This window comes from Molothrus aeneus, chromosome 9, assembly GCF_037042795.1.
Source record: "Molothrus aeneus isolate 106 chromosome 9, BPBGC_Maene_1.0, whole genome shotgun sequence".
In the NCBI taxonomy this organism is placed as follows: Eukaryota; Metazoa; Chordata; class Aves; order Passeriformes; family Icteridae; genus Molothrus; species Molothrus aeneus.
In genome coordinates, this window is record NC_089654.1 from 1719175 (window position 1) to 1744699 (window position 25525).

General features: G+C 44.8%; 1 protein-coding gene across 1 annotated transcript in view; it reads right to left on the reverse strand.

The window, feature by feature from the left end:
* PDE4B (phosphodiesterase 4B) overlaps positions 1 to 25525 on the reverse strand; it is a 178264-nt gene that overhangs the window by 144993 nt on the left and 7746 nt on the right. The window contains exons 2-3 of the mRNA XM_066555724.1: positions 11914 to 12022; positions 10054 to 10304 (exon numbers count right to left, since the gene is read on the reverse strand). Coding sequence (XP_066411821.1) covers positions 10054 to 10304; positions 11914 to 11955 — 293 coding nt within the window. The 5' untranslated portion in view covers positions 11956 to 12022. The remainder of the gene's footprint in view (positions 1 to 10053; positions 10305 to 11913; positions 12023 to 25525) is intronic.

Here is a 25525-nt window from a genome sequence, read left to right on the forward strand (position 1 = left end):
GAAATCCAAGGGACTGCAGGGAAGGATGTGTGTGTGGCACAGAACCCTTTGTGGGTGGCACCCACAAAGAACCCACAAAGAACCTACAAAGAACCCTTTGTGTACAAACCCCTTTGTTTGTGGGACCTCTGCTGCAGGGATGGAGCAGCTCTGGAGACACAACAGGAGTGGAGAAAAAGGGAAAAGAGAGGAGAGGAGCAGGGAAGGGACGGACATGAGAGGAAATGATAAAAAATAGAATTCATTTCTTCCCTTATTTGCCTTACATGGCATCCAAGAGATGCCCTGTGCCCATGCCAGGTGACTGCCACTAATTCCAGAACAAGACCAGTCCTAGTTAATTCCACTCCATCCTAGTCCCAGTTTTGCTTTAGCTCCCTCAGAGAAGCAGCAAATCTGCCCCTAGGCCTGACCTGAACACCCCCTTGGCATTTCAACCATCCCACCCAACCCTGGGGATTAAAAAGGTGATTTCACCTGAAAAACAGGAATTCACCAGTGGGATTTGAGCTGCAGTGGACCAGCCACATCTCCAGAACACTCAAACCAAAGCCAGGGTTTAACAGGACAACAATGGAACAGCAAAATGGAACATTTTGGGGAGCATCACCCCTTGACCTGTGAGGATGCTGATGTTTCCCAGAGATCAAGTGCCCAAGCCAGGCTGGATGGGGCCTGGAGCAGCTGGGACAGTGGAAGGTGTCCCTGCCCATGGCAGGAGATGAGAAGATCCTTAAAATCCCTTCCAGCCCAAACCAGTCTGGAATTCCACAGAATAAAAAATCTTCAACCCTCCCTCGATCATCTCCTTTTAACAGAAGGCTGAACAAATCCCAGGAAAATCTTTCCAGCTCACAAGCAGAAGGTTTCATGGTGTTCAGCTGGTCAATTTTTAAGGAAAAAAACTCCCCCAAAACCACCTGCCTTGGCATCTGCTGCCTCACAGGCTGAGCCGCTGAAAGATGGCTCCACAACAGAGAACTGGAAATAAATTACATGTTTAAGGATTTTCCTTCTCCTTCCCTGAAAGTTTCCTGCAGCAAGAGAAGCAGGAATCCATCCCTAATTACAGGTTTAAATGACAAATTCCCCACGTTTGAGAGGCAAAAAAAATATTTAATAACAATCCACTTTTATTTAGATTCCTGTTGGGAGATGAGGTTGTTTTATATCTATTAAAAAAAGATAATTTGAAATTATCAAATAGTTAAAGATATCAAAGACAGTTTGAAATTATCCAGTTTGGATCTCCATTCCCACAGATTTGAGGGGCCTGGAATTTTGGGGAAGGGAATTTTTGGTTGGGAAAGCAATGAAGAACTGAACAAAACCATCCAAAAACTGAACTAAACCAACCAAAAGCTGAACTAAACCAACCAAAAGCTGAACTAAACCAACCAAAAGCTGAACTGAACCATAAGTTTTCCAGTATTAAAACATCCAGAATCTCAACAAGGCTAAGAAAACCGAGAATGATTTCCAGATGAGTCCCAAAAAATCATTTCCATCTTTAGGAAACATTCCCTGGGAGTTGGGAGCGCTTGGGCGCTCATCTGCTCATCACCCTGAATGAATCCCCCACGCCAGGCAGGCCCTGCTGCTGTTTGAGCTGAGCTTTACAAGGTGTTCCCTGGCACAGGAAATTATTTGCATTCAGCACACGCATGAAGGGGTTGGGAAGAACAGCAAACCCAGGGCCTTTCCCCTCCCATTTGCCCTAAACTGGATTTGGAACAGTTTTTTCCATATTAAATCCCCCACAAAACACAATTTATCTGCCAAAAAATACAACTTCATACCACGCTGTGATGCCCCTTTTTCTTACAGGTATTTCTGCTGTTCCCTCCTAGTAACTGGGAATAAATTGATATTTATAAATTCATTATAAATTTATATCATTTAGATTTTATTATCAAATTATATAAGCCACCAGGGTGTGATGTAAGAAGGGAATTTGCTTAGCAACTTGGGATTGTGCCTGATTTATTCCCAGAGAACACTGAAATGCCTTCTCTATATCCAGAGTGAGTAATCCCATATGTCAGAGCAATCTGTATTAATTGTGATTATTTCCTCATTTCACAGCTATAGATTACAGAAGGTATTTGTAATATATTACCACCAAAATTCAACATATTCCTCACAGGCAGAGACCTCTAGGGTGACTCCAGAGAAAGGAGAAGCTGATGGAAAAAATCTGAAAATGTTGTGTATCTTGATGAGAAAGGCTTTGTGTTAAATCCAGAGATGGAGCAGGGAAAATTCCTTCCTGGAAAGGCTTTTCCAGCCCAGGCCAGGAGTGGAATTCCTGGCAGGATTTAAAAGCTGTGTGGATGTGGCACTTGGGGGCATGGATGGATCTGATGACCTCAGAAGCTTTTCCAACCCAAACAATTCCCTGATTTTTTAATAAAACGACAAATACAAAAAAAAAACCCCAAAATATTGCTCTGTCACTCCTTGGTGCTCCCAAATAATCCCCTGGATCTAGTCCAGACACCCACTTTGCCTGGCCATTTTTGCATCCTGCCATGGATTCCCATGGAAAAGAGCCCAAAAAAGGGACAAAAAAGGAATTTTGCAGCACCCTCCTCTTCCTTGCCACAAAAGGACTGAAATCATCTTCACCAGCCCACAAATTTCTCTGCTATTGGTCCCACAATAGCTGAGGAACAGAAAATTCCACCTTCTATCCAAAGTTTTGTATTTCCCTCCTGCTTTCCCAGACTTTCAGCTGATTTACAGAAATAATCCCAGTTTCATTCCAGTTCTTCTATTTCTTTGTGTCTCAGATCATCTCCCCCTTCTCAGCTCCCTCAGATTAACCAGAATCGGGTTCATAACGAGGATTTTTTTTACAGCTATTTTTTCCCCTAATTCCAGGGGAAATTCCCAACATTCCCTGCTCAACAGCTTCCAGCTTTGCCAGTGCCTCCCGTTCTGGAGCTGGGAAGGAGCAGGCTTTGCTGTGCAGTCAGAATTCCCGAGAAGCTCTGTCCATTATGGCTCAATTAAAGGAACCAATCCACAGCCAAAGCTCCTCGAGAGCAGCTCGGTGCCGCTGCCAGCAGAAACAGGGTCAGGGAGGGGCTGGCTGGGCCTGTCCCAGGAAAACAAAAATTCCATGATTTTTTCAGGGATAAAAGGTCTCCAGTGCTGGGTAAAAAGGCTCTGGAGCTGGGCTGAGGCAGCAGCATGGGACAATCCTTCATTCCAATCCTCTGCTTCCTCCCAGGGACATTCCCAGGGTTCTCCAGGCCCTCTGCTCCAAATATTCCAGCAGGGAATTGCCACAAAAGGGAAAAATCTGGAAATATTCCAGGTGGAGGTACTGAAAACACATCAGGAAAGGTCCAAAGGCATTGCAGCCTCCCAGGGCCAGGTGGGCCAAGAGGAATTCGGGAAACTCAGGGAGCAACTTGTCCACAAGTGCTTAAAAATGGGATTTATTGGTGGATTTTGGGGAGTTTTGCTGGGAAATCACAAAATCATGGAATCACAGAATCACTAAGTTTGGGAAAGACCTTTAGGATCAGCAAGTCCAACCCTCAGCCAGCACCACCCCCATGTCCACCACTGACCATGTCCTCAGGTGTTACAAACCAAAACCTGAACTAAACCAACCAAAAACTGACGGAAAATAACCAAAACGGACCTAAACCAACCAAAAACTGACGGAAAATAACCAAAACTGAATCAAACCAACCAAAAACTGACGGAAAATAACCAAAACTGACCTAAACCAACCAAAACTGACAGAAAATAACCAAAACTGAATCAAACCAACCAAAAACTGACGGAAAATAACCAAAACTGACCTAAACCAACCAAAAACTGACAGAAAATAACCAAAACTGAATTAAACCAACCAAAAACTGAATTAAACCAACCAAAAACTGAACTAAACCAACCAAAAACTGGCCAAAACCAGCCAAATCCTGAACTAAATTAACCAGTTTTTCAGTTAAAAAACTGAAGTAACCAGGGTTTTTTTCAGTTAAAAAGCTGAAGAAAACCAACCAAAACCTAAACAAAACCAATCAAAAACTGAACAGAACCAACCAAAAACTGAACTAAACCAATCCAAAACTGAATAAAGCAACCAAAAACTGAACTAAACCAACCAAAAAAATGGAACAAAACCAACCAAAAACTGAACTAAACCAACCAAAAACTGAACTAAACCAATCCAAAACTGAACTAAACCAACCAAAAAAATGGAACAAAACCAACCTAATAAACAGAACAAAACCAGCCAAAAACTGAGCTAAACCAATCCAAAACTGAATAAAGCAACCAAAAACTGAACTAAACCAACCAAAAAAATGGAACAAAACCAACCAAAAACTGAACTAAACCAACCAAAAACTGCACAGAAGGAACCAAATCCTGAAGAACGCCGATCTGATGATGGAACCATGGGAGGGTCTGGGTTTTCAGGGCCTGTAAAGCTCAGCTCAGGCAAAGCCCAGCCCAGGACCCGCCGGGATGGATGTCCTGGAGCAGCTGAGCCCAGCCGGCTGTGCAGGTGAAAACAAAGGGGGTTTGCTCTTTCCCTGGAGATGAGTTATCATTAGTCAGAAAATCCTGTCAACCTCCTGTCTGATTCAGCTTTTCCATCAACTCTATTTCCATAATTTTCATTTATTTTCTCTGCTAGCGAGGGTGAAGTTTGAAGAAAATATTTCAGAAGCTTCGTTGTCTTCTGCTGATTAACAGTGACTCATTTCTTCCCCTTCCACACACACCCCAAGCTGTCTTTTTGCACTCAGGATTGAGGTGTATAATTAAAATTGAATCATTAAAAGCCTTTTTTTTGTGCGCTTCTGTTTTCAACCACTTTTATCTCCAGGCAAAACCCTGCAGCTCTGAACTTAGAGGCTCATCCTTGATAAAATTATTGGGATCACCTTGCAATTCACACAAAAAGGGGATGTTATGTGGAGTATTTGGAGTAAAATTCAATGAATTCAATAAATGGAAAGGAATTAAAAGATTAGCTGGCAACAACAAAATAAAAGTTGTGGACAACAAGTGATTTTGAAATAACCATAATTTTAATTCCTGACCTATGATTAATTCATCTTAAAATTCCTCTGGGTATCTACACCTCATATTAATCATAGCTCTTTTATTTAGGCCTCCAAGAAAACATAAAAATACAGGTTTTTGAAGTTGCAAGAGCTTCAGAAACTGATGGCACCAGCCAAAATCTAAATATAGGCAGACAAAACACTTCTCTGGGTATTTTTAGCTGAGAAATAACAGCAGATTCAAGTCAGAGAGAGCAAAATCACCTTTTTTTCCCAGGTTTTTTTTGGGATAGGTTGGCATTTGGAATGACACAGCAGCAGCGACCTTGGGATATTTGGCCTGCCCACGTTTTTTTTTGGCAGGAAGGATTTTTGGGGTTTGTATTTTGATAGAAGGTCTGCAGGATTTGGGGTGGGATGTCAGATGTGACCCCTCAAAGCCCTGAGTGCCACACGCGGCCATGGCTCGGGGTTGTGCCTCTGACTGAGCCTCAATCCCACATGGGAATAATAACCCCATCCCAACCACACCAGGAATGTGGGATATTCCCTGTGGGAACACCTCAGAACATTGGGAATAACCCCATCCCAACCACACCAGGAATGTGGGATATTCCCTATGGGAACACCTCAGAACATTGGGAATAACCCCATCCCAACCACACCAGGAATGTGGGATATTCCCTGTGGGAACACCTCAGAACATTGGGAATAACCCCATCCCAACCACACCAGGAATGTGGGATATTCCCTATGGGAGCACCTCAGAACATTGGGAATAACCCCATCCCAACCACACCAGGAATGTGGGATATTCCCTGTGGGAACACCTCAGAACATTGGGAATAACCCCATCCCAACCAAGGATATATTCCCTAGAGAAACACTACAAAATATTGGGAATAACTCCATCCCAACCATGGATATTCCCTGTGGGAACACCTCAGAACATTGGGAATAACCCCATCCCAACCACACCAGGAATGTGGGATATTCCCTATGGGAACACCTCAGAACATTGGGAATAACTCCATCCCAACCATGGATATTCCCTGTGGGAACACCTCAGAACATTGGGATTTTTCCCTCAGATTTTTTATTTTTCCCCCCACATGGGAAGCCAGCTCATCTTTTTTTGTTTGTTTGTTTTTCCCTATTCCAAGTTTACAGCACATTCCCTCAGTTCTCATCTCCTGGAGTTTGAAATCCTCTAAGAAATAAAACTCCAGTTTATCAGGGTATTATCACAAAGTCAGAAAAAGCATTGAAAAACCAAAGAAAATTTAAAAAAAAACCCAAAACCACATTTCTTCAAAACATCATCTCCTTCTGAATTTCTGGGATTCATCCTATGGTTCCTGTTAAAGCTTCCCAAATATTTCATTTCATCCGTGGGATATGGAAGGAGCATCAGCTTGCTTTCCCAGCCTGATTCCAGCTTTGTTATCCTTAATTCTCCATGCAAATCCCATCCCCTTTATCATCCTAACTTTCCTTATCTACCCCTCAATTAATCCCCATTTATCTGTCCCTCAATTAATTCCCATTTTATCAATCCCCCAATTAACTCCCATTTTATCAATCTCTCAGTTAATTCCCATTTTGTCAACCCCCCAAGTAACTCTCATGTTATCAATCCATCAATTAATTCCCATTTTATCAATCCATCAATTAATTCTCGTTTTATCAATCCAACAATTAATTCTCGTTTTATCAATCCATCAATTAATTCCCATTATATCAATCCAACAATTAATTCCCATTTTACCAATCCATCAATTAATCCCCACCTATCTATCCCCCAATTAATTCCCATTTAATCAATATCTCAGTTCATTCCCATTTTATCAATCTCCCACTAATTCTCAGCAGCCTCCCAGGGAGGACGAGCTGACTCTGGCTGGAGCCAGAATTCCAAGGAAGGTTTGGAGTAACTCAGTGCCCAAAATTTATCCCGAATTTCGGGCTGATTTAGCTCTTGGAGCTGTTTTTAATTTGCTGCCCACCACCACCATCTGGAGAACAACGGGAGTACTACAGGAGTAGAGACTGAGTAAATTTATCTCAATTCCAGGCGGATGTGGGGAATAGGATCAATCCCTTCATATTTTCCTTACAGATTCTCATCTCTAGGCTCTACAATAAAATTATTCTTGAAGAAAAAGGCCATAAATGAGCGATAATAAGGCAGCAAATCTATATTTTAATGAAGTATTTGTTGCCATATCCCAAATATTTATCAGCCTCTCCAATCACTAAAAAAATGCATTCCAACATTTAATACTAAACCAGATCAACTCCTCATGGAATTCTTAAAGCCTTGATTTCCTCACGCTTTGGGATTCACCATAAATCCCATTTTTGTTTCAACATCAAAATTTGCTGCAAACCCCTTCAAAATATCCAAATATCCCCCGCACACCTGAGGGAAACATGGAGAAATGGTGGGAATGAGCAGGCAAATCTAGCCCAGGAGATGCTAAGGAGCAAAAAAAATTGGGAAAAGAACTCTTCTGGATGCTCCAAGTGTAGCTACAGATTTATTCTTCACACCCTCACTCTTCCCTCCTGCCTGGATTTCCTAACACAAAGCTGGAGTCAGAAAATATGGAGCAGGACTGGGGAAACATTTGAACAACTTGGATGAAAACAGAGGCAACAATTGTGGAGAAGAAGCTTGGAAGACTTCTCCACTCAGACTGTCACCTGAAGATCTCTATCCCACGTGTCTCCTGCCTTGCAGGACCCAGAAAAGCTGTTTTATGGGAATATTTCCTTCCTTTTCCACAGAAAATGCTATTACACCACACCTGGTTTGGAATTACTGCTTTGGGATCAGTCTCCCTTATTTTTCTGGCTGCCTCCAGAAACATCTTCCATGTTTTATCCACTGTTTTTTTCCTTCAAATCTTTGATTAATTTGGGGTTTGGATCACTAATAAGCATTGAGCTTGCAGCTCCGTTGGATTTCTATCCCAAATCCACAATATTCTCCAGCCTTAACATTCCATGATCCCATGGCTGTGCTCCTGAGAAGGTGGCAGGCCCTGAGTCACTGGGAATTCTGTAGGAAGAACTGCCTGGAATGGGGTAGAGCTCAGGGCTAACCTGGTCCAGAACCCCTCAATGCCCAAAACTTCAATAAAAAATGGGAATGTTCAGCCCAGTTTTTACAGGATCAGCTAATGTAAGTGGATAGGGAGGTGAGGATTAGGATTGAAATAAAAAATGGGCATTTGAAACCCAGTTTTTATAGGCTCAGCGAGGTGAGGAAGATGCAGGAAGAGGAGCTGGGACCCAGCGCTGCATCCCAGTCACACCAGCAACTCCCAGTTCCTGTGTAGAACCGGGAATTTGCAGCGCTACAGAAACAGCAACAACCCGAGCAGGGCTGTCCGGGTTCCAGGGAAACCCATCCGCACGGATCCTGCTGAAGCGGGAGAGAGGAGCAGCGACGCCCTCTTGTGTTCCAAGCGATAAATCCAAAATTGTGTTCCATGACAAATCCCGGCAACTCTCCCAAACCATGGACAGAGGCACATTCCAAGCTCAGAGCGAGTCCATCCTTCCGAGCCCACCCCATGTCAGGAATGCAAATCCCTGCCCCACAAAAGGAACATTCACACAATGCCCACCACAAAGGTGAGCCAACCCTTTTATTGCCAAAATTCCCAACCCATCTGAAATTAGGGAACTCGTTTGGTTGCATTTATCCCAGCAATTAATCACAAAACCTGGACAAAAGCTCTTGCAATTCCTCTATCTCAGCTATTCCAGGGCAGTTTAGAAATCCTATTTTCAGCAGGAAAACTCTTTCCAAAGGACTTTAACAAATGGATTTGGGATGTCCTCTAGAGCTGTTCAAATGGAAAGTGCTGAGCTTGACAGAAACCCAGACTCCAACTTGGAATAATGATGGGAGCATGGACCAGCAAACGGAGCCAAGAGAGGAAAGTTTAGAATCTAAAACAAATCCTAAACCCAGGTGCGAGCACAGAATTTCAGGTGCAGTTGCTGTAACCTCAATATTCCCATGAAAAGCACAACACACTTCTTATCTTGCCATAAAATCCAGTTCCAGCACCGAACACCCAAGGCTTTGCCTTCCTCCTCTCCCTCTGGATTAATTCCCTTCTTTTGGCACTTCACCCCAGTTCCAGTTCTGGATCTCACCTCGGAGCAGCCCCCTTGTGATCAGCTCTCTGATGCTTTCTTGGGACTTACCTCGAGCCTATGGGATCCTCTCCAGCTGTACAAATGCAGAGAGCACTGAGCTTAGCAGAAACCCAGACTCCATCTTAGGAACATGAACCAGCAAATGGAGCTGAGAATAGAGCATTTATAAACTAGAACCTAAAGCTGACTCTAAACCCAAAGTTGAGAGCACACAATTGAAGGTCACTCTGATGTCACCTCAATGTTCCTATGACAAGCAGGACACACATCCTTATTTTGCCATAAAATCCAGTTCCAGCATAGGAAAACTCTCCTCTCTCTCTGGACTGATTCCCTTGTTTTGGCACTTCACCCCAGTTCCAATTTTGGATCTCACCTCAGAGCAACCCCCTTGTAATCAGCTCTCTGATGCTTTCTTGGGGATTTATCTCCAGCTTAACTTTAGATCCCAGTGGGGTTTTTCCAAGCCTTTTTCCTCACACAGGGATGGGAAACATCCAGAGAGTCAGAGCCTTTTCCTCAACCCTTTGTGGGAGAGTTTAGCACCATCCTGAACTCGTGTGGGTGCCAAGTTAGGAACACAAATCCTCTGGTTGAGACCAGAATCAGAAGTTTCAAGAGAGGTTTTTAACCAAGTGGAATTTTAAAAAACTATAAAAATAATCTGCTGTATAAACTTATATCTGTGATACAACAACTCATAGAGACTGATTAATCAGATTAATAGAAATAAGATAATTAGATGTGCGTTTATAACAAAAAAGAAGGGAAAAAGCCAATTTGGAACCAGAAAACAAACAAACGAATCCATTAATTACTGCAAGCAGAATGAGATGAGCCTTACCAGTCGTGGTAGGTGGTGATGGCGATGCTGGGAGGCGGCAGCAGGGGCAGGGTGGTGGGCCTGCACACCATGTCGGGGCTCCTGATGTCCCTGTCGGGGGTCCTGGCCCGCTCCGTCTGCCGCTGGGCCAGCGGGGGCAGCTGCAGGTTCCCCGAGCAGCACCGGCGGCCCCGCCACAGGTCAATGCCCAGGGCATGGCTGGAAGTGCTGTAGGATTTGCTGAGCCCACATTCCAGGTAATCCAGGGAGCTCTGCAACAGAGAGGCCTCTGAAATCCCTCCATTCTGAGTTGCAGTGTGATTTCCTGGCTCACCTATCCCAACCCCTCAGGTGTGCCAACCTTTCCTTTCCCCTTTGCCCTCCTGCTAAGAGCTGCCCATCAATCTTAACATTCCAGCAGGCTCGTGGTGTGGTTGGCAGAAGTTCCAAAGATGCCCTCAGCTCCGGGCTCATTGGCCTGTCCCAGTGTCTTTATCCCTTGAGCCTTCCCCTCCTCACACCTGGTTGGTCCCCACCTGTCCCTTTGTCCCTTCCCCTGTCCCCAGGCTTAAAAGGACACGGGACCATGAGGCTGGGATTCTGTTGAGAGCTGTTACCACATTCAGAGTCTGTCAGCCTGGAATAAACTCTGGATTAAAACTCTACCATAGAATCCTCTCCTTTCTCTTCACCGTCCCCTGAACCTTTTCCACCAGAGGTAAACTGAGTTCCTGCTGTGCCTGGATTTGTTCCCAGTGCCCAGCTGCAGCACCCAGCCGGCCAAAGGTGTCTCTGAGGTGAAACACCACAGCTGCTGCCTTTGGCCCAGCAGCAAGGGCCAGACACGGCCAGGCACGTCCCACACCGAAATATTGGGATTAATATTCTATAATTCTGGAAACAGAGCATTTCCTCCACGAGGGTGAAGCGCATTTGATTCTCCAGCCAGAACTAGCCCACCACTCCAGAACTAAATTCTACAAACAAATTGTTTTCTCCATGAGGATAAACCACACTCAATTCTCCAACCAGAACTACCCCGTAACTCCAGAACTGAATTCTACAAAGGATTTCCTCCACGAGGGTAAAACACATTCAATTCTCCAGCCAGAACTATCCCAGGACATGAGAACTCCACAACTCCAGAACTGAATTCTGCAAATGATTTCCTCCATGAGGGTAAACCACACTCAGTTCTCCAACCAGAACTATCCCACAACTCCAGAACTGAATTCTACAAAGGATTTCCTCCACAGGGATAAAACTCAATTCTCCAGCCAGAATTATCCCAGGAGATGGGAACTCCACAACTCCAGAACTGAATTCTACAAAGGATTTCCTCCACAAGGATAAAACTCAATTCCTCAGCCAGAACTATCCCAGGACAGGAGAGCTCCACAGGTGCAGAACTAAATTCTGCAAATGATTTCCTCCACGAGGATAAACCACACTCAATTCTCCAGCCAGAACTATCCCACAACTCCACAACGAAATTCTACAAACAAAGAATTTATTCCACGAGATATTTACACATTAAAAGGTGGGATCCAGAGCAAATATTCCATAAATCTCAGCAGCATTCCCTGCTCCCTGCCCACCCCACACTGCCCAAAGACCACCAGAGCAAAACCACCTGGATAAAACAACTCCAAATCTTTCCAGGGCTTGAGTTGTTCATTTTTAATGTGCAGCTTTTATTTTCTTCTTCCTATCTAAAAATCCTCCAATATTACCCATCAGCAATCAAAGTCAAACCAGTTTACATTTACCAAAGAAGACAAAATCAACTTTTTTAGCTCATTTTCACAATGAAAAAAAAAAAAAAAGGAAAAGGAAAAGGAAAGAAAAATAAGGAAAAATAAACCTTCAGCAGGAGCTCACCTCATCTGCAGTCACTGTCATGACACTTCTGCTTTTCTTCATTATCAAGTTTCAAGTGCAGCCCAGGATAAAAAACTTCAGGCAAACAGAATTTCTTCAGAGGGGCAACCTGAAAGACAAAAATTGTTCTATTATTTTATTTATAAACACATGGAAATTATATATTTATATAATTAAATTTAAATATATGTATACAATTATATACATATAGTAATTATATATAATTATATATCGCTTATATATTTTAAAATTAATATCTATGAATATGTATGAGTTAATTAGAGGTAATCATATATAATATATCTAATTATGTACATAGATTTATATATTATACAATTATGCCTATAAATTCTATACAATTTTATATAAATGGTAATATATGTATTAATTATATATTATAGAATATATATTTATATCAATACACTATTATATATTAATTATTTAATTATATAATAAATTTCTATTAATTATATTAATTAACTATATGACAATCTATATATATCTATATATATATATATATATATATTTGTATATATATATTTGTATATAAATTTTTACATATTTTTGAATACTAAACTGGGTTTGATAACAAATAAGCCACTAAATTCCCAGCTGGTTTATTCCTGACTGCCCATTTGGATAAAATTCTGGAATTTTTAAGGTTGGAGAAGATTTTTAGGCTCACCAAGTGCATTCCTGAAGCAGCCTCACTGCATCCCCAGTGATCCATGTCCCCAGGTGCCACCCCCCTGTCAGCACTGCCTCCCTGCAGCTGTTTCCCCATTCTTATCCCAAATTTTGCCCAGCTCCAGGGGCCCTTTTCCTGAGCACGAGGCTGCATCTCCTCAATCCTTGCTGATTTTCATGGAAAACCATCTCCAATCTGCTGAAAACCCTGCTGGGCACATTAAAAAACGAACAATTCAAGCCCTGGAAAGGTTTGGAGTTGTTTTATCCAGGTTTTTTTTGCTCTGGCAGTCTTTGGGCAGTGTGGGGTGGGCAGGGAGCAGGGAATGCTGCTGGGATTTATGGAGTATTTGCTCTGGATCCCACCTTTCTTATGTGTAAATATCTCAGTGTTTCAGCAGCTCAGCACCTGCTGTGGTGATGCATTTTTTATTTCATCATTACCCTAAGCACCATCAGAATTCCCTAAGAATTCAACTCCAGTTCTCATTCTCTGGTGGGGTTAGGTTTAGGACTGGGATTAAGGTAGGATTTGCACAGCCCCCAGGGTGGGTTTAGGGTTAGGATTAGGGTTAGGGTTAAGGCAGGACCTGCATAGCCTCCAGGGTGCATTTAGGGTTACAGTTAGAACAGTTTGCACAGCCTCAGGATGGGTTTAGGATTAGGATTAGGGTAAAGATTAAGGTTAGGGCATGACCTAACCTTGACTCCAGAGGGGGTTTAAAGTTAGGACTGGGGTAGGTTTGGTGTTAGTGTAAGGGCAGGACCTGCAGAACCCTCAGGGTGGGTGTAGGGTTAGGACTGGGGTTAGGGTAAAGATTAAGTTTAGGGCATGGCCTGTACAGCACCCAGGTTGGGGTTATACCCCAGAGAACTGGAAGGATTGTTAAAAACCCAAAATGTGGAGAAATCCCATCTCCACAAAGCTCAGCTGGCTCCTCATGCACAGTATGTCCAGGAGTGAGGGAACTCTGGGAATTGTGGAATGCCAGCTTGGAAGGGTCCCCCAGGATCTGCTGCTCCTGCTCCAGCCCTCGCTGGCTGCAGCCCTGGCTGGACAGCAGACCCAGCTCCCTCTGCTCCTGAACCTCTCCATGTTGGGAACCCTCTGCTTCCCAGGCCAAATTATCCCAAATGTCCCTTTTATCCACTGGGAAAAATTCCCTCCTTTGCACTTTGAGCAGCACAAAAGTTGTGCTCAAGCAGCAGAACCCAATTTGAGATTAAGTGCAACGATTTTATCCATCTTCAACAATGAACAGAATTTTAAAGCCCTGTTATTAAAAGGATTAAATGATAAATCCCCAGATATCAATGTTAAATATGGCCACAACATGCACCGATAGGGATAACATGGAATGACTGCTCACTGCCAGAAAAAAAAAAATTCCCTTTGTATGTGGACAAAATTCATGGAAAAACCAAAAGGAAGCAGCAGAATGAAGCAGATTTGTGTTTACTCAACTCCAATTTGGGCTTAATAAAGTCCAGTTTGGGACGTTTGTCACTGCCCTGATCTGCAGGGACTGGAATCCCAGAATAAACTGGAGCTGCTTCCTGAAAATGTGGAATTTCACAAGGAAATAAATACAGAAACATCCACATAAAAAAATAAAGAAACATCCACATAAATAAATATCCAGAGCAACTCCTGAGAATCAAGGAATCCTCAAGGCCAGAAAGGACCTTTAAGATCATCAATTCCAACCAGCACCACCTCCATATTCTCCACTAAACCTCAATCCACACATTCTTTGGGGGAAAAAAAAATCCAAAGCAATTGGAATTTAAGAATATTTCTCAAATTTTGCTGAACTCCAGGACCAGGCTGGAGAGCAGGAAGTGGATGTGGAGGGATGGACCAGGCTGACTGGAAGATCATTTCTGTGAAAATCTGACCCCTCTCACACCACAACTTTTTAAATATTTATGGATTTGTCAAAGTTAATTTAAGCAGAGTATGGATAATGATAAAATCCAGCTTTTGCTCTGTGGGAATTGCAGTTCTGAGGCCCGAAGAAAACCCAACACTTCCTTTAGTCATGACTAAATTCCCATTAAAATCTGACTCATTCTTTCCTGTGCCTTCCCAGAAAAATCTGACACCTGGGATGAACATTTAAGGGGAGAATAAACCACAGCAAAACACTCCAAAGAGGCTTCCTGGGAATTCTTTCCTCATGAACATTTTCTCATTGATGCAGACTTTTATTACAGTTCCAGTACCCAAATCCCCCAAAAAAGCTCTGTATCCTAGAACATCAATTGGGTCTGGGATCTGGGAATGCTGAACAGCAGCAAAGCTTTGCATTTGTTAATAAATGGTGAAGAAGAATCAGTGCTGCAGTTGGGTCTGATCCATTTTCCTGGAATATATCCCATGTGGAATATGAATTTTTCTTTTACATCAAGCTTCCACCTGAAGATTTTTGTGTTCTCTGTGGTTCAAAACTGGTGGGAAAACACTCCAGCAATTCCAGAGGGATCCAGCCAGGGGATGAATTAAAGGGTTCCCAAGAAGCAGCTGACAGTGAGGATAAAATCCCATGGATTTTCCTGATTTTCCTACACACTGGTTACAAAAGAGCTGCCCAGCTCATCCAGTGTGAAATCCACTATTTACAGCAATTCCTAAACACATCCTCACATGCAGCTTTGGCAGGGTTTGGAATATGAGACCCACGTTCCATCCTGTGCTTCCCCACAGGTTTGGGCTTCTCCATGGGCAGGGTTAGAGCTCCAGGGGGATGTGAGGAGCAGAGGGACCCCCTCAGCCCCAAAGATCCCCCAGTCCCACAAACACAGCCAAGGCTGGCTCCCATTTATCCCATTTTCCCACTCCCTGCATGAACAGCAGTTTTGGGAAGCAGAGCTGTTAATCCAGTTCCTCTCAGCTTCCAAATCCAGCTCCTCCCACTCTTCATGGAGGCAGGACACAAACACAGAGTGAAACCCAAAGCAAATCCCAGTGAAATCCCAATAACAGCACATCCCACTGTCCCACACCTGCTTCTTCCTCACTTCCACCACAGCACCAGAGCAGGATTTTTCCTCCCAACAAAATGGGGATCCTGAAAACGCTCAGAGATAAACGCCAGGCACCTGAACTGTGAACTACTGCAGAAGCTTTTCTAAGGAAAGGGATGAAGGAGATCATCTGATCCCACAGGGAATTACATCAGTTGTGGTATGGGATTCAAACTGGATTCTCCTTCAAATCCATGAGCACTTCACAGGGAGAGGCACCAACTCAGACAGGGTGACAGCCACCAAACAAAAGTGACAATCTCAGGTCTGGCTCTCCCAGGAGGAACAGATGGGCTCCTGCTTCACATAAAACCATGGAGTGCTGTAGGTTGGAAGGGAAATTTAAATTCATCCCATTCCACCCCATCACAGGCAGGGACATCTCCCACTGTCCCAGGCTGCTCCAACTTCCAGGGATCCAGGGGCAGCCACAGCTTCTGTGGGCAATGAGAAAGGAGGGAAAGGCTGGAACACTTCCAGATGGAGTCACTCCAACACCTCCCTGGACAACTTATTCCAATGCCTCTGCACCCTTCCAGGCAAAATTCGTTCTCCAATTCCAACCTGAACCTCCTGTGGGGCCGTTCCCCCTCCTCCTGTCCCTGTCCCTGCTTCCTGGGAGCAGATCCCAAACCCCTCCTGGCAGGAGCTGTGCAGAGCCACAAGGGCCCCCTGGGCCTCCTTTGCTCCAGGCTCAGCCCCTGCCCGGCTCCCTCAGCCTCTGCTGGGGCTCCAGCCCCTTCCCAGCTCCCTCAGGTGCTCCAGCCCTCCTTGGACACATCCCTAAGAATCTCCCCTTTTTATTATTTATTTGCTGAGGAAAATGTTGTTCTTTTCTGTGACCTTTTCCCGTTTCTTGTGAGCAGCAACAGCTCAAGTGCTCTGTGGAGCTTCTGGCAGCTCTGAGAAATTCCCTCCTCCTCAGCAAACCCAAGCTGTTCTCATTTCCAGCAAAAGCTGGGAAGATTTCACAGAGCTCTGCAAAACATAAGCAAGGGCATCTATTAGCACTAATGGCTGGAACTTGGGAAAAGTGATTCAGAAAAGAGGGATTTCATGGAATCATGGAATGGTTTGGGTTGGGAGGAACTTTAAACCTCATTCCAACTGCTGCCATGGGACACCTTCCTCTCTCCCAGGTGGCTCCAAGCCTGGCCTTGGACTCTGCCAGGGATCCAGGAGTAGCCCCAGCTGCTCTGGGAATTCCATGCCAGCCCCTCCCCACCCTCCCAGCCAGGAATTCCTTCCCAACATTCCACCTGCCCCTACCCCCTGGCAGCCACTCCCTGTGTCCTGTCCCTCCATCCCTGTCCAAAGTCCCTCTGCAGCTCTCCTGCAGCCCCTCCAGGCCACACTGAGCTCACCCCAAAGCTTCTCCTCTCCAGGAGAACATTCCCAGCCTTTCCTCCCAGCTTCCAGAGCTGCTCCATCCCTGGGACCATCCTGGAGATGGAGGATACAATCCCATGGATCCATGGCATGGAGCCTTATTTTCATACCCAGAGGTTAAAGAACAGCTGCCAGCTCATCCAGTGTGAAATCCACTATTTACAGAAATCCCTAAAACACAGGTTTGGGATTCCCAGCCTCTGGATTCCTTCCATCAGCTCCACATTCCTCCTCTGCTGGATTCCACGGGCTGGATTTTCCCTTAGAGCTGCCACAGCCTTCCTCATCTTCTGCCTTTGCCATCCTCATCTTCAACACCTTTGCTACCTGAGACCACCAGCACCACCCAGCTCTGGAGAAGGAATTCTCCCACTTTGGCCTCTCCCAAGGCTCTGGAGAAGGGATTCTCACACTTTGGCCTCTCCCAAGGCTCTGGAGAAGGAATTCTCCCACTTTGGCCTCTCCCAAGGCTCTGGAGAAGGAATTCCTCCACTTTGGCCTCTCCCAAGGTGACAGAGAAGGGATTCTCCCACTTTGGCCTCTCCCAAGGCTCTGGAGAAGGGATTCTCCCAATTTGGCCTCTCCCAAGGCTCTGGAGAAGGGATTCTCCCAATTTGGCCTCTCCCAAGGCTCTGGAGAAGGGATTCTCCCACTTTGGCCTCTCCCAAGGTTCTAGAGAAGGAATTCCTCCACTTTGGCCTCTCCCAAGGCTCTGGAGAAGGAATTCCTCCACTTTGGCGTCTCCCAAGGCTCTGGAGAAGGAATTCCTCCACTTTGGCCTCTCCCAAGGCTCTGGAGAAGGAATTCTCCCACTTTGGCCTTTCCCAAGGCTCTGGAGAAGGGATTCTCCCACTTTGGCCTCTCCCAAGGCTCTGGAGAAGGGATTCTCCCAATTTGGCCTCTCCCAAGGTGATAGAGAAGGGATTCTCCCACTTTGGCCTCTCCCAAGGCTCTGGAGAAGGAATTCCTCCACTTTGGCGTCTCCCAAGGCTCTGGAGAAGGAATTCCTCCAATTTGGCCTCTCCCAAGGCTCTGGAGAAGGGATTCTCCCACTTTGGCTTCTCCCAAGGTTCTGGAGAAAGGATTTTCCCACTCTGGCCTCTCCCAAGGCTGCCCTCAGCTTTGTCCTAATTGCCAGGATGACTTTAAAACCTGAATTTGTTGGTTTAAGCCATCAGGCATCAGAATAAAGTCACAAATTTATCCCCAGGAATAAATCCAATCAATTTTCTTACTATAAAACTGTTAAAGGCAGGAAGATCTTTGTAGGGGCTTGAGAAAATTCCAAGCAAGTTGGGCATGGCCAAAAAACCATCTTGAAATAATTTATTATTAAAACTGTGCCTCAGCTTTAATTAGGAGGCTTCTTCCGAGGATATCAGCAAGATTGCAAGGACTCCTCTTCCTCTGGAGTCAGTCCAAGCATTAAAGCTGGGAATGCCCCTGTCAGTCTGTCCCAGAAATTCCAGGAATTCCTGGATTTCCTGCAGAGGGGACAACCACGTTGTCATTTCTCTTCATTTCTTTCAGTTCCAATTTAAAAAAAAATTCCAGATTTTGCTGTCCTTAGGCCTGACATGCTCTGTGGAATTCCCATGAAATGCAATTTTCAAATTTTACCCATTTTTTTTGGTGACATTTTCCCGAATTTTCACAGATTTGTTTTCCTTGAATTTTCACCAGCCCATTTTTTAGAGGAAACTTCCAGACAAATATTCACAGCTTGAACAGAAAAAAAATTTCTACTTTCCTGATTATGTCAGGGATTTTTAATCTTATCTTTCTAAAAAGCTCATCTCCTATTGTGCAAAAATGAAATGAAATGAACAATCAGCTCTGACAGCTCCAAAGGATTCAGTTCAAGTGTTCCCCACATCAGGACTTCCAAGGTAATTAAGGGAAAAATGAGGCAGACTATTAAAAGATGCAATTTCTCTCCTTCTTGTTCCTTGAGCAAATTATTTGCAGAGCCTCCCACTCCTCAGGGCAGCTCTCAGAGACCAGAACTATTGTTGTTATTATTATTATTATTATCCTTACCATTATCATAGTCACCACGATTATAATTTTTGTCCTTATCATGATTTCTTTTACTTTATCATTATCATTTATTTCTTTTATTATTATCACAATTATTATAATTTTGATCACTATCACTATTTATTAATATATTTATTATTATTTAACGTTATTATTGTTATTGTCTCAATTTTAAAATGCACCAAACTCCAGAAAATTCAGCCAGGCAGATTTCCCCCCTGTAGATTTTTAGGCTGATTTTTTTCTAAATGACACTTAATGTTCCCCCTGTGTTTTTATTGTCATCCCTAAGCTTTGCTGGGCCCCCCAGAAAATGGGAATGCTGTGGATCCATGGGGATTATTATGGGATAAACTCAGCAGAAATAAAGCAGCCCTTGCCTCCTCCTGTCCCTCATTTACTCCTTCCCTTCCTAAACTCTCCCACAGGTTGAGTTTTAGAACCTTTTCTCCAAAAGAAAAGATTTCAAATCCTCAGATCTCCTTCCCCAGGAGTTTTTCTGGGAAAAGCCAAATTGCCTGAAAAGAAGGAAATTTTCCCCTTATTTCTTTTGAATTTTATTTCAGAGCCAAGCAGCAAAGCCACACAATACCCCAAGAACACCAAAACAGAACCAAGGCTACAAAGAGAGCACCTCATCCTCCAGAGGTCTTGGAAAATAGAGAATATTCCAAACCTTGCCCCTTTTTCCTGTTAGAAAAACCACTAAGAACAGTGGGGAAAGATGAAATCCAAAATTAGAGCAGCAACTTCATTTTTAGGCTTTTAAATCCATTTTTTTTTCAGGGTTTTCCAAGCTCAAAGTCCCTTGGGAACTCCACAAGAACACCAGAATTCCACGAAGGAATTCCTGGCTGAATCTCCAGACAGCTCAACTCCAAAATTCCATGTCCACAAGGCCAAAAATTGCCCTAAAATTCACTTTTTTAGGCTTTTAAACTTCCTTTTTATGGGCTTTCCAGGCTCCCCCGTGGGAACACTGCAAGAACATCAGAATTCCATCACGGAATTCCAGGCTGAAACCTCAAAGTGCTTCAACCAAAACTCCATCTTTGCAGAGCCAAAAATTGCCCCAAACTCCCACTTTTTTTGGCTTTTAAATCCACTTTTTTTTTTTTTTTTTAGGAGAACCCTGGAGAACCAAGGGAAAGCTGAGAGCTGTAAGGAAGGGGCTTGGAGTAAGCTGGAAAAATGAGCTTTAAGGTCTCTTCCAACCCAAACCATTCCAGGATTCCCACCCAGAAAATGGGAGGTGAGGATCTGGGCTCTCCAGGATGGAGCATCCTGGTTTTCTGTCCAAAAGGATCCAGCTTTCCTCACATCCCAGAGTGCCAAACACAGCCATGGAACAGCAGCTAAAGCCACTCCCAGGGCCTGAGGAGAAACACCTTGCACGGCCAATCAGAACAAACGCTTCCAATCAATTATCCAGCGTTCCTGACCACAGGCACACGCAGAACCCAAACAAAAAGGGAAAATGGGGATTTGTGCCACGGGAAATTCCTGCTGCTCTACTCTGGGTCCTTCCCAGGAAGAGGATTCTGGAGCAGAGAAATTGCGTTTTCCTCAATATTCATCCAAAACTGCCAAGCCTGGCACTGGGAATATTAAACAGGACATGACAGCACCGTGGTCAACTCCAAATCTGATTTATCCCAGGGTTTTTTCCATGTTAGCAATTTCCAGACTGAAATTTCTGTCTGCCCATCCAATAAAAAAAAAGGAAATTAAGGTTACAGAAAAAGCATTTGGCATTCTGGAAATGCTCCCATGTTTTCCACCAGCCACTTCCATATTTTATTTGAGATATTTGAAGTGGCATCTTGGACAGCACTAATTTATAACAGGAGATGAAAGGGGAAAAACCTGATTTAGAAGGACATTTCAGCTTTCTTACTCCAGGATTTTTTCCTCAGAGCCAAAGCAGATGTTCCTGTTTTTCCTTAGACTGTGGTTGTTTTCTTTCCTTCTGGATCTGATATTTTGCTTCTTGGGCAAATATTTGCATTATTTTTGATGCCAGGCAGAATGATCAGCATTTTTTTAATGAAAAAGTGATTTAGCTCATTCTGCAATTTTCTCCCAAATGAAGAGCTCTGAAGTGAGGTGAAAGTGGCAATTCCAGCATTTTCACCCAACTTCTCCTGGTAATTTCTTTTCCAGTTATCAAAAACTCCTCTAATTACAAGGAGTGATCCTCTTGCTGAACATTTTGGGAAGTTTTTATCCAATTCCATCACTTCAAAGGCTGCAATTAACCCTGTTCAGTAACCCCTGCTCCCAAAATCCCAGCACTTCCCCCATGAAATTCTCATTTCCCAGGGATCAGCTCCATGTCAGGGTCCTTGTGTGACACCATAAAAAAACTAAACCAATCTGCCTCTCCTGGTTAAATAATTCCATGCTGAGGTTGCAGAAGGAATTGAAAAAGTGGAAATATTGGGATGTAGGAGGGTGCCAGGCTGTTCCAAGAGGAATCCCAACCTGGATCCATCCAGCCTCACCAGGAAAATCCCCGTTCTGGAGAGTGACTGTGACTGAAAATGGAAAAAGCTGCCAGAGGATGGAATTCCCTGGAATATTGGGAAGGAATTCCTGGCTGGGAGGGTGGGGAGGGGCAGGGATGGAATTCCCAGAGAAGCTGTGGCTGCCCCTGGATCCAAAACCAGCTTGGAGCAGTTTGGAGTAGTGGAGATTTGAGGATTTGAAATTTCCCTTCCAACCCAAACCAGTCCTGAATTCTGGGATTTTGGAGGCTGAGGCCTTGAGGCATAAAAGAACCATTTCCAGCTAATAGAGGAGATTTTTCCACCCAAATTTGAGGCTACTTGGGAAGAACAGTGTCCCAACACCCAAACACTTTCTCTTTGGGCAAGCAGTGCTGCAAATATAAAAATACAACACAAAAATTCTCCAAGTCACAGGAACGACCCAACTTCTCCACGGGGTTTTCCCATTTTTTTCTTAGGATGTGTTTGCCTGGGACAAAAAATGCAGATTAAGAGGATGCACAGCTCCCAAATCCTGAAATCCCCACCCAGCTCCCTGAATTCCCAAAGCAGCATCAGGAGAGGGGTTTTACAGCTCTCATTTTCAGGATTGCTGGAAAGCTAAAGGGCACTCTTGTATTCCTGGGGGAATAAACACTAGGGTTTAGCTGCTACATGGATTACTTGGGGAGAGTTTTCCCAAGGTTTCCAGGATCAGCAGACATGCAGAGAGACAAAGGGATGGGCTGAGCTGGTTTTCCTGCTCAGGGTTTGGAAGATCCTTGTCCATGGCCATTCCAGAGTTCCCTGGGAAGGGTGAGCAGGGAAAGGGAAGCTCCAGCTCTCCCTCCGTGGGCTCCCACATCCCTTCCCCCAGAGCTGAGTCACTCGGATCATAAATTCCAACCTCACTTCCCAGTTACTATAACAACTTCATGGATTTCTTCTCGTTATTAATTACACTCAGCCCTAATCTGCTGCTCCAGGATCAGGCACTCCAGGAGAGCTTCCCCTCTCCCTTCTCCCTTCCAAAGGTTTTTCATTCCCAGCTCGCTCCCACATTCAGGTGCTCTACTCATGAATCTGCTTCCACTGAGATAAGGAAATGCTGATATTCCTCCCTTTGAAAACTCAGAATAGAAGGAAATGGGTTTCTTCCTCAAAACAAACAAGATGCCCAAAATAAAACTGCAAAATCTGGGCCCTCAGCTGTTTTCCTGCAGCAAATGTGGAACAGGGAACAGCTTGGAATATAATCCAGCCAGCATGGAGGGAATGAGCCCTCTGGAAGCAAAGCTGGGAGCCAGAGCACAGGAGCAGCTGCAATCTGATTAACTGGGACTGAATTCACATCCTCAGGGCTGAACAGGAAACCTCTGCTGCTGGAAAAGGCAGGAGAAGGCAATGAACTCCAGTCCCAAGGTCCTGAGGTGTTGGAGTGAGCACAACGAGCCCTCTGTATTCTCCTCTGGATCAGCTTTGGAGCTGAGGGGACATCTCTACCCAAGAGAACTGAGATTCCCTTTCCCCTTCCCTTTCCCCTTCCCTTTCCCTTTCCCCTTCCCTTTCCCCTTCCCTTTCCCTTTCCCTTTCCCTTTCCCCTTCCCTTTCCCTTTCCCTTTCCCCTTTCCCCTTCCCTTTCCCTTTCCCTTTCCCCTTTCCCCTTCCCTTTCCCTTTCCCTTTCCCTTTCCCTTTCCCTTTCCCTTTCCCCTTTCCCTTTCCCCTTCCCTTTCCCTTTCCCTTTCCCTTTCCCTTTCCCTTTCCCTTTCCCTTTCCCCTTTCCCCTTCCCTTTCCCTTTCCCTTTCCCCTTTCCCCTTCCCTTTCCCTTTCCCTTTCCCTTTCCCTTTCCCTTTCCCTTTCCCCTTTCCCTTTCCCTTTCCCCTTCCCTTTCCCTTTCCCTTTCCCTTTCCCTTTCCCCTTTCCCTTTCCCCTTCCCCTTCCCTTTCCCTTTCCCTTTCCCTTTCCCTTTCCCTTTCCCTTTCCCTTTCCCTTTCCCTTTCCCCTTTCCCCTTCCCTTTCCCTTTCCCTTTCCCTTTCCCTTTCCCTTTCCCCTTTCCCCTTCCCTTTCCCTTTCCCTTTCCCCTTCCCTTTCCCTTTCCCTTTCCCTTTCCCTTTCCCTTTCCCCTTTCCCTTTCCCTTTCCCTTTCCCCTTCCCTTTCCCTTTCCCTTTCCCTTTCCCTTTCCCTTTCCCCTTCCCTTTCCCTTTCCCTTTCCCTTTCCCTTTCCCTTTCCCTTTCCCTTTCCCTTTCCCTTTCCCTTTCCCTTTCCCTTTCCCTTTCCCCTTTCCCTTTCCCCTTTCCCCTTTCCCTTTCCCTCCTTCATGGGATGGGATGGGGAAAATGGAAATGTTTCCTCAGCCTGGAGAGCTGGGAGGGGAGCTGGGAAGGGGAGCAGGCAAAGAGGGCATTTCCTACTCCATTCCCACAGGGATCCAACAGCGCTGACCCCACAGAATCACAGAATTCCAGACTGGTTTGGCTTGGGAAGGACCCTAAACCCCATCCCATCCCAGCCCTGCCGCGGCAGGGACACTTTCCACTGTCCCAGGCTGCTCCAAGCCCTGTCCAACCCAGCCCGGGACATTTCCAGGCTTCCAGAGGCAAAGATTCTCTGGAAAATCTCCTCTTTACCCTCAGTAAGGAATTTCTTCCCCCTCACCACATCCCTCCCACCTGAATTCCCTCGGCTTGGGAACAGCCTGTGCCTCCTCCCAAATGACTGCAGGTCTCTGATGGAAGTTTTGGCAGATCCCCTGAGAATTTGTAAATGAAAATTCCAATATCACTTGATCCGTTTATTTTTAGGAATGTGTCTCCTGCTGGCTGAAAGAAGAGAGTCCCACTTCAAATCCCAGCCCAAAGGCATGGAAACCCCTGGGTGCAGTGGAGAAGAGCACTCCCTGCAGCTGGAGTGGCTCAGGAATGAAGCATGAGGGGCTCAGGAATGAAGCATGAGGGGCTCAGGGATGAAGCGTGAGGGGCTCAGGAATGAAGCGTGAGGGGCTCAGGGATGAAGCGTGAGGGGCTCAGGGATGAAGCATTCCTGCTCTTTTCCCCACTGAATTCCCAGGTTCAGGCGTGGAACGCAGAACTGAACCCATCTGCAGAAGCATCAAAACACGGGAGCATTTCAAGCCCCCAGCCAGATGGAGAACACTCCTTTCCCTCCTCTGCAGGAAAAGGGAAGAGCATCCGAGCCCACAGAATTCCAACAGGGAAAGAAGCCCTCTCCAGATATTTTCTGCTTGAACAAATCCTGGAAATGATGGTTTGGTTCTATTTCCAGTGTGAAAACCCGCGCTGCTTTAGTCACCAAGTCACAGATAAACACAGGGGGAACATTTTTGTGCTGCCTTCAATTTTTTCCATCTCAAATGACAAATTTCCATTAATTCCATCCCTCTGATTAAAGGGCAGTTGTTACACACCTACAGATACCCTTTAAAAACCCACCAGTGCAACCACAATTCCCCAAAAAAATTAATGGAAGTGTGGATCTGAAATCCAAACCAAAGCAGCTGCAGAGTTCCCAGCATCAATCCAGGCTTGCTCCCAAGGGCACAATATCAATAATAAAAACCAAAATAGCTTTGGTTTGCTGCAAAGTTAAAGAAAATCTGGTTTGTCCAACTAAAATTGTAGGAATTGCTGTACTGGGAAGGAAATGGCCAGCACCAAACTGGTGTTGGATCCATGAGACAAAAAAAAAGGAATAATTCAACAACTCTGATGAGTAAAATGGGAAAAGGAACAACCAGGAACAGCCAGGAATATTCCAACTTGATCACACAGTGAATTATGGGAAGGGAAAAGGGAATTTTGTGGGATTGGCTGCCATTCCATAAGGGGATTTGGGGAGATTTCTCCTGCTTGCTCCTGTTTATGAGCAAACAACCCCAAAAATGCTGCCTCAATTTCTCCAGCAAAATCCACACCAAGAACACCTCAGGTCATGGAAAAAATCCAATATTTCATTCAG